This window comes from Heteronotia binoei, chromosome 8, assembly GCF_032191835.1.
Source record: "Heteronotia binoei isolate CCM8104 ecotype False Entrance Well chromosome 8, APGP_CSIRO_Hbin_v1, whole genome shotgun sequence".
Lineage (NCBI taxonomy): Eukaryota > Metazoa > Chordata > Lepidosauria > Squamata > Gekkonidae > Heteronotia > Heteronotia binoei.
In genome coordinates, this window is record NC_083230.1 from 110,302,728 (window position 1) to 110,312,836 (window position 10,109).

General features: G+C 46.1%; 1 protein-coding gene across 1 annotated transcript in view; it reads right to left on the minus strand.

Annotated features, from left to right (window-relative positions):
- Nucleotides 1–5,456, minus strand: part of DERA (deoxyribose-phosphate aldolase) — a 76,283-nt gene extending 70,827 nt beyond the window's left edge. Inside the window, exon 1 of the mRNA XM_060245873.1 lies at nt 5,257–5,456. Within this exon, the coding sequence (XP_060101856.1) occupies nt 5,257–5,437 (181 nt within the window). The 5' untranslated portion in view covers nt 5,438–5,456. The remainder of the gene's footprint in view (nt 1–5,256) is intronic.
- Between the last annotated feature and the right edge of the window lie 4,653 nt (nt 5,457–10,109).

A 10,109-nucleotide genomic window follows, 5' to 3' on the forward strand; every position in this document is an offset into this window, starting at 1 on the left:
AGCCATTGGTGACACATCAGTGACTCGAAAAGAATTCTCATCTAGATTTCTTGCATACCTGGTAGTCAGGGAAATTCTTAGTTACCAGGAAGAGCTATTTACAAATTACAGTACTTTTTGGGACATCTACACAGAACACGGCTTGGAGGAAGCAGCAATGTAGGTTTTTGGAAATTTTAAAATCAGAATAATTTGTAGCTTCCTTCTTCCACTGGGATCGGCATGTGCTTTTTTCCTAAAACCCAAAGTAGTTGAAAAGAAATGTTTGATCTGGAAAAAAAAATACCTATCAATCTTTTGCTTGCCCTGAAGCTACTGTCAATCAATATCAAAACACCTCCTCTTAGTCAAATCTTCCGTAATGTATAATTAGTGATAGTTTTTTTTTAATTGGGTGCAGCAAAAAGTTCTTAGAATGTTATCTTGTAATTTCTGCTTTGCGGATTTTCACGATACCACATTATTGTTACGGCTTTGCTGGCCTGAGAGGTGGAAGAGTGAAAGAACATGTAATTATCAAAAACAGAGGAAGAGGAAGAAAACTTTGGAATGGCAGCTGAGCTGACACCGTCCCTTCAACACCTCTTCACTGATTATCATGACCATCTCTCAGTAAATTACTGTCAAGTTGGATATTTCAACTACCAACTTATTGTGCAATTTTTTGAGCTGATACTTTGTGATATGTGAATACTTCTGATTTCTTAGTATTTCATGTTTGCTGTCATCACTCTACAATGATGCAAACTCTGGAACCATGTACCTAGAACTTTTTATTAATGACTATATAGGGTTGCCAGCCAGCACTGGATTCAGAAATGCCTTGAAGTTGCAGCCCGGGAGATTGGGGTTTAGAGACGGAAGGGGCCCTGGTAGGGTTTAAAACCATGCAGGACATCTTTCAAAGTCCACTTTACCTCACAGTCTTAACATTAGGGTTGCCACCTCTGAGTTGGGAAATACCTGGAAATTTGGGGGGTGGGGGTAGAAGCTAAGGAAGAAGAAGATGATATTGGATTTATATCCCGCCCTCCACTCAATCTCAGAGCAGCTCACAATCTCCTTTATCTTCCTCCCCCACAACAGACACCCTGTGAGGTAGGTGGCGCTAAGAGAGCTCTTACAGCAGCTGCCCTTTCAAGGACAACCTCTGCGAGAGCTATGGCTGACCCAAGGCCATTCCAGCAGGTGCATGTGAAGGAGTAGGGAATCAAACCCAGTTCTCCTAGATTAAAGTCCGCACACTTAACCACTACACCAAACTGGCTCTGGAGGATGGAGTTTGGGGAGGGGAGGGATCTTGGCAGGGTATGTATCATGCCATAGAGTGAACCTTCCAAAGCAGCCATTTTCTCCAGGAGAGCTGATCAAGATCAATTGTAATAATGGCAGTCGGCCTGATAATAGTAGTAGGGTTGTCAACCTACAGGTGGGGGCTGGGGGACTCCCAGAATTTACAGATCTCCAGACTACATAAATCACTTCTTATTTAATTACTGATTTACAACATATATTCCACTTCTTCTGGAGAAAAATGGTTTCTTCAGAGCCAGATTGGTTTGATTCCCCACTCCTCCACTTGAGCTGCTGGTGTAGCCTTGAAAGGGCAGTTTCTGTGAGAACTAGTTTGGGGTAGTGTGCAGATTCTTATTTGGAAGAACCGGGTTTGATTCCTCACTCCTGCAGCTGCTGGAATGGCCTTGGGTCAGCCATAGCTCTGGCAGAGGTTGTCCTGGAAAGGGCAGCTGCTGTGAGAGCCCTCCCAGCCCCACCCACCTCACAGAGTGTCTGTTGTGGAGGGAGAAGATAAAAGAGATATCTTAAGTCACTCTGAGACTCTGGTTCAGAGAGAACGGCAGGGTATAAATCTACAGACTACTTCTTCTCTCTCAGAGGCACCCACCTCACAGGGTGTCTGTTGGGGAAGGGTAATGGAGATTGTGACCGCTCTGAGTCTCTGAGATTCAGAGTATAGGTTGGGATATAAATCCAATATCATCATCATCTTCTCTTATTAGAGTACACCATCTGTGGGACATGGCTTTAATTGGGAAGGCCTCTAGCCTGCTCAAGTAACAGCTTACTTATCTATAGCAGATGCATAACTTTTTTTGCCTTACAGTGATTCTACTATGCTTGAAGTAACAAAAGAAGTAAATGGGGGGGGGGCTTAGACCACAGAACTGGATTTCTCTCGTGGGGGGCTAAAACTCCAGACTTGGATTTATCTGGTTAAGGCACATGAGAAATAGAATTTCTTTCTGCAACATAAATCTCGAACAGCTAGTTGATGTCACCCTGGCACAAGGTATCAGTAGTGTGTTGTTGTTTTTAGAACATTCTCCTTCTAGCATGGTTATGTTGTAAAGTGCATACATATTTTATCTTTCTGTGCAAAGAACATATTAAAGAGTTTTAATAAAGATGGGTCTATAATATTTATTCATGTCTTGTGGCTCTCAAACATCTGACATTTATTCTATGTGGCTCTCATGTTAAGCAAGTTTGGCCACCCCTGGACTAAGGCGAAAAGAGGGTGGAATCTTGCCCTGTCCACTGCAGGGTCATCTTACTCACCTGACATAGCAACCTCTGCCTCTCAAGAGTTTAGGGGAGAACAAATTAGTCCTTAAGGGTACACAAGAGTCATTGTTGGTTTTGTAACTGGGGCTACTCATCTGGATTTCATCACAAATACAGACGTCTGTATAAACATGAAGGGGGGGGAATAACTGGGTGGGAAATGGGTGTTTAATTTTTTTTCTCTAGCTCTTTTTAAAAAAATAGAAAATGGATGCCAAACTGGGGGGAAAATTTCCTTTTTCCCTTTTGGAATGTGTGAAATGTGTTTACTGATTTAAAATGAAAAATCTTTTAGTAAGACAATGATGCCATAAACACATCAACATATTTTCAAGTATATGTTTACAGCTTAAATGTGAGTCATTTAGACAACAATTAGCACACACTCTGATGTGTCTGATAAATTAAAGTATTGAACATTTTCAGTATTGTGAGGTTTAATTTTATATCCAAATATGCTAGAAGTCATCTCTATTGTGCCTGCATGACACCACTTCCATCCATATAACATGCTTTATTTTCCTTATCACAAAATTTGTTTCCCAGTTTCAGCTTTTATTGTATCCTGCCTCTCAGATAGCAAAAAATTATCCACTCTGTCACTGAGATGGGTTTCATAAGAACATGAGAAGCCATGTTGGATCAGGCCAATGGCCCATCCAGTCCAACACTCTGTGTCACACAGTGGCCAAAATTTTTTTTTAATATATATACACACACACACACACACACTGTGGCTAATAGCCACTGATGGACCTCTGCTCCATATTTTTATCTAAACCCCTCTTGAAGGTGGCCATGCTTGTGGCCGCCACCACCTCCTGTGGCAGTGAATTCCACATGTTAATCACCCTTTGGGTGAAGAAGTACTTCCTTTTATCCATTTTAACCTGTCTGCTCAGCAATTTCATCGAATGCCCACGAGTTCTTGTATTGTGAGAAAGGGAGAAAAGTACCTCTTTCTCTACTTTCTCCATCCCATGCATTATCTTGTAAACCTCTATCATGTCACCCTGCAGTCGACGTTTCTCCAAGCTAAAGAGTCCCAAGCGTTTCAACCTTTCTTCATAGAGAAAGTGTTCCAGCCCTTTAATCATTCTAGTTGCCCTTTTCTGGACTTTCTCCAATGCTATAATATCTTTTTTTAGGTGCGGCGACCAGAACTGCACACAGTGCTCCAAATGAGACCGCACCATCGATTTATACAGGGGCATTATGATACTGGTTGATTTGTTTTCAATTCCCTTCCTAATAATTCCCAGCATGGCGTTGGCCTTTTTTATTGCTTTCCTCCCACCCTTCTGTGTACTTTCGACCTGGTCAATGTCCTTGATTTGTAGAGGGACTAAAGGAAAGCAAACCAACTGTACCTTTAGCACTTGTACAGCAGAGAGGATTTCAGTTATTGCAATTTCTCCCCTTTCCACTGCCTGGCCTCCTCTTCTACACAGCTATTGGAGTAGGAGTGTTATACTAGAGCAGGAGTGGCCAAACTGAGGCTCTTTCACACATACTGTGTGGCTCTCAAAGCCCCCACTGCCCCACCAGCCATCTTGAAGAAGGCATTTGTCTCTTTAAATCACTTCTCCAAGCCAGCCAGCAGTTTGGAAAATGTATTTAAAGTTGCTTTCTTTCCACCTCTCCCTCCCTCCTCCCCATCTATTTTCCTCCCTCCCTGCCTGCCTTGCTGCTCTCAAACATCCCACGTTCATGTCTTGCAACTCTCAAACATCTGACGTTTATTCTATTATTTATTAGGCTTATATCCCTCCCTTTCCCGTAAACGGGCTCAGGGCAGATCATAACATTCCATGTGGCTCTTACGTTAAGCAAGTTCGGCTACCCCTGGACTGGGAGATACCAAGTCTGGGAGATACCAAGTTTGAATCCCCATTCTTCAGTTGTAGCTTCCTGGGTGACCTTGGGCCAGTCACACTAACCTACCTTACAGGGTTGTTGTGAAGAGAAAATGAGTCAGGAGATCCACATAAATCACTTTGGGTCCCAACTGGACAGAAAGGCAGGGCATAAACGAAGCAACTGAGTAATACAGGAGTCCCAGGGACCCTGAAACCACCCAAATCAGGGAATTCAGAGCACAATCTTATTCCAGTCCCAGCCTCTTGAGCTGTGAGTTCAATCGACCTGGGTGGGGGCTGAATTACCTAAACCTGCGCTACCACCTGCGATCCCAAACCTTTCTTCCTTCTACAGAGTATTCCCTATAACAGGGGCGGCCAAACTGAGGCTTGGGAGCCACATGTGGTTCTTTCACACATATTTCTGTGGCTCTCAGAGCCCCCTCCCCCCATTGGCCGGCTTGGAGAAGGCATTTCTCTCTTTAAATCCCTTCTCCGAGTCAAGCCTTGGAGAATACGTTTAAAGTTGCTTTCTTTCTGCCTCCCCCTCCCTCCATCTATTTTCCTTCCTTCCTCCCGGCTCTCAAACATCTGACATTCATGTCTGGTGGCTCTCAAAAATCTGGCATTTCTTCTATGTGGCTCTTACGTTAAGCAAGCTTGGCGACCCCGCCCCCATAATAATCCATAAGGCTTCAGCAAGTACCCGGGGCTACAGGGCAGGATGCGAAAGATCCCACCTCAGCCTTCGTCCCCGCCGCAGGCGGTGCACAGCTGTTGGCACACGGCGGCTCGGCTGCTGCCTAGTCCTTACCCAGCTCCGTGCCCTGGTTTCTAGCAGCCATGATCCCGGCCCCAGCGGCTGACAGAGACGCCAACCCCTCTCTTCTTCCTGGGCAATGAGCCTCCGCCGCTTCCTGGGGCTGCCTCCTCCCCTTCCTGCCTTCCCAAGACTCGCCGGCGCGCCAAGAGAGCGGAGCGCAACGGTTGCGCATCCGCGCCTTTGGTTCTGTTTGCAGTGGGAATTCCTACTGTCCTGCAAAGCTTTTAGCCGAAAGCCCTTGCTTTTAGGCCTGGCTCCTCGGAAGGAAGCCCCACCTGGAGCATAGGGCTGCCAATTCCCAGGTGGGGGCAGGGGATCCCCCGGTTTGGAGGCCCTCCCTCCCCCCCACTTCAGAGTCATCAGAGAATGGGGAAGGGAAATGTCTGCTGGCCACTCCATTGTTCCCTATGCAGACGGATTCCCATAGGGTAAAATGGAGAATTAATCCTTACTTACTTACTTACTTTATTCGATTTATATCCCGCCCTACCCCACCGAGGTGGGCTCAGGGCGGCTTACAACAATAGGGTATCTGGGGCTCTGGAGGGGCGGTTTTTTTGAGGTAGAGGTACCAAATTTTCAGCGTAGCATCTGATGAGTCTCCTCAAAATGCTCTCCGAGTTTCAAAAAGATTGGACCAGGGGGTCCAATTTTATGAGCCCCAAAAGAAGGTGCCCCTATCCTTCATTATTTCTAATGTAGGAGAGGCATTTAAAAGGTATGTTTAAAGTTGCTTTCTTTCTGCCTCACCCTCCCTCCATCTATTTTCCTTCCTTCCTCCCGGCTCTCAAACATCTGACATTCATGTGATGGCCAAAACTTCCTTTGGAGTTCAATTGTGCTTGTCATAACTTTGCTTATGGCTCCACCCCCAATGTCTCCTGGCTCCACTCCCAAAGTCCCCAGATACTTCTTGAATTGGTCTTGGCAACCCCTAGTGGAGCGGCTTCCGAAGAAGCGGGCGGGGGAGATGAAGATGCCGGCGTGAGATCTAAAACAAAGCCTGGGTTTTGTGCGAAGTGTGGTGTGCGGGTCAGAGCTTAAGATTTAGGCTGGGCAAGCTCCCGCTTGTCTGTTGTTTAGGCTTCAAGAGTCGCCCCAGGGGATTCCAGAAAGAAAGATGGCCCAGGTGAGTCTAGGCCAGCAAAAATGAAATGAGCCAATAAAGTGTCCAGCGGCACAGGGGCTGCCAACTTCCAGGTGGTGACTGGAGATCTGGTATTACAACTGATCGCCAGGCAATAGAGATCAGCTTACCCGGAGAAAATCGCCTCCCCTCCCCAAACCCCGCTCTCCTCTGGCTCCACCCCCAAAATATCCTGGTATTTTTCCAGATGGGATTTGGCAACTCTTAAATACCAGCATAAAGATTAACAATACCCCTCCCCCCCAGTAGTCAGTTCGCTTCGTAAAATACATAAAGCGAACTCTGGCCCAGGTAGGGTTGCCAGCCTCCAGGTGGGACCTGGACACCTCCCACTTTTACAGCTGATCTCCAGCTGCCAGAGATCAGCTCCCCTGGACAAAATGGCTGCTTCGAAGGGTGGACTCTGTGGCATTGGACCATGCTGAGGCCTCTCCCCTCCCCAAACCCCACCCTATCCCGGATCCACCCCCAAAGTTTCCAGGTATTTTCCAACTCAGACCTGGCAATCCTAGGCTCAAGAGAGCTTATTTATAGCGGGTTCAAGCGCTATTAAAAGGTGCCCACTGGTAGAGCTGCCAGCCTCCACGTGAGACCTGGCACTCACCCTCAATTGTAACTGATCTACAGACATCAGTTCCCCTGAAGGAAATGGTTGCTGGCAATACTCCCTCTTCAGCTGTGGAGTCTTGTGAGCAAAAATTCTACTTTGGGAGCTACTGGCATTAAAGTTGTGAGCTACTGCATAAATTAAGTTTGCTCTGGGGCCATTTTTCCTGAGCTAAGACAAAAATATGTGAGCCAGAGGCTAAAAAACTGAGCTAGCTCACACTAACTCAGAGGGAACACTGGCTGCTGGGGAGGGGGGGATTCTGGGGCACTATCTCCACTGAGGTCCCTTCCCACCCCAAATTGCACCTTCCCGAGGAAAGGAAAAGGAAAGGTCCTCTGCAAGCACCAGTCGTTTCCGACTCCATGGTGATGTTGCTTTCACAATGTTTTAACAGCAGACTTTTTATGGGGTGGTTTGCCATTGCCTTCCCCAGTCTTTTACACTTTTCCCCCAGCAAGCTGGGTACTCATTTTACCAACCTCGGAAAGATGGAAGGCCAAGTCAACCTTGGGCCGGCTACCTGAATCCAGCTTCCGCCGGAATCAAACTCAGGTCGTGAGCAGAGTTCAGACCACAGTACTGCAGCTTTACTACTCTGCGCCGCGGGGCCGCTTGCACCGCCCCTAGGCTCCACCCAAAGATAGCAACCCTATCACTGGAGTGCCATTTAATCATAACCTAAGTGTTGTGAGGATAGACGGGAATAACTTTGTAAAGGGCCCAGAAAATGTGAGGTGGAGATGTGTGGCTGGAAGGTACAGTTGCCCATCTCCCACTGTCACAGTTGATCTCCATGCAACCAAGATTAGTTCACCTGGAGTTGTGCCTGCACACAACTGCTTATACCCAGAATTAAACTTTGTTGGCCATAAGGTTGCCCCTGCATTCAGACTTTATTCTACTGGTCTTTTATATATTAAAAAAAAAAAAGTTGGATTTCACAGACCCGACCTGTTAGAGGCAATTTCATTCCAGCAGAAGGCACTTCCCGTTGCAAAAGAACGTAAGAGAAATGTTGGATCAGGCCAATGGCCCATCCAGTCCAACACTCAGTGGCCAAACAATCCCAAGTGCCATCAGGAGGTCCACCAGTGGGGGCAGGACATTAGAAGCCTTCCCACTGTGCTCCCCCAAGCACCAAGAATACAAAGCATCACTGCCCCAGATAGTTTCAACAATAAGCTGTGGCTAATAGCCATCGATGGACCTCTGCTCCATATGCTTATCCAATCCCCTCTTGAAGCTGTTTATGCTTGTAGCTGCCGCCACCTGTGGCAGTGAATTCCATGCATTAATCACCCTTTGGGTGAAGAAGTACTTCCTTTTATCAATAACGTAAGAGAAGACTCCCGCTAGTGGAAAAGACCCATAAGGCACCCTTATGATACAAGGAATGTTTCTACCTATGCACAAAACCCACTTTCTATATTCTTTGTCTGCCTCTCCTGTGCTCCCAATCCTGGGATTAACAGGCAGTGCCAAATAGTAGCCCTGTGTTGCAGAAACAGCATACAAGCTGGAGTAGGCAACGCTGTTTAGGATTCAGAGATTGGCGTTCAGGCTTCCTGCAAGTCTTCCAGAATATTTGGAGAACCATTAAAGAAAAATATAAACAGTAAGGTGTCGAGACGGCTGAAAACTTATGGGGTCCACGCAGCATATTTTTCATAGGCTTTATATAGCATCGTAGATCTGCTTGGTGCCCTATTTTCTAATATCTCTCCTACCCTTAGCAAGAGAGTTGGAAGGGACCATACAGGCCATCTAGTCCAACCCCCTGCCCAATGCAAAGGTGTCAAACTCATTGTTATGAGGGCCAGATCTGACATAAATGAGACCGTGTCATGCCGGGCCGTGTGTGTCATAAAGTGTAATGCCAGGTAGCAGAGAGATAAACTTTATAAAGGACACAAACACGAAGGTTTTTTAAAAGGTTAAAAGAAAACATGCTTAAAACATTAGCACTCATTGGTCTTCAAGGTGCTTTCTTTATGCTTGTAGCTGCCGCCTTGTAATACGTTTTTAAAATTATGGTTTTATATATTTTATTTGTTTAATTGTGTAGATCCTGTGAGCCGCCCTGAGTCCGCTTGCGGAGAGGGCGGGATATAAATCAAATGTAATAAATAAATAAATAAATTCTTTGTATCTCTTCTGTGCAATATGGGAAACTGGGCAAAGAAAACTTTGGCTCTTTCCTTCTTTCCAGGAAGGAGAGGAGTCTCAGCCAATAGGGGAGGAGTCTCAGCCAATAGAAGGAAGAGAGGCTTGGCTCAGCTGTGTGATTGAGAGAGCCTGGCAAAGCAAACTATTCCTTCCCCCTTCCTCCATAAGGGAGGAGCCTCAGCCAATGGAGAAAACAGAGGATTTGGTCTGTAGCTCCTGTGTGATTGAGCAAGCCTGGCAAAGCAAGCTGTGATGCAGAAGGAAGTAAGAGAGAGGGAGAAGGAAGCAGATGACAGCCAGTTGCTTGGGGGCCTGATAGGAGCTCTCCGGGGGCCTGATTCATGTTTGACACCCCTGGCTTACAGGGCCTACTGTAATCTCCAGGAGGATTGGCTACATCAGGGGTGTGTGGCTTAATATGCAAATGAATTCCTGCTACAAAAAAAGCCCTGCTGAAAAGTACCAGGCCCAGAACCCTGTGGCACCCCATTGGACACCTACCCCCAATCAGATGAAATGCCACTAACAACTACTCCCTGGTTGCAATTTCCCCAGCCACCTAACCATCCTAAAGCCTAGTCCCCCGTCCTCCAGTTTACCCATCAGAACATAAAAAGGAAACCTATCAAAAGCTTGATGGAAATCCTGGTAAATGACAACAACAACGTTCTCTTGACATTTGATCAAAGTAGCTTGTTTCAACTGTTCCTTTATTCTTCCCACGCACCTTTAAGGGGAAGGCTTTTAAAATTAAAGAACACTGCTACAATTCTTGTGACTACTCCGTTTTTGGGATCAGCACTACCTTAAGGAGGTGGCAATGCGTATGGTGCGGTGTTTCATTCTTAATGTTATCTTGATGTAACAAAAAAGATTCTAAAGCAGCCTGGGCTGGTTTCTCTGAAAAGTCTTGAAATTCAA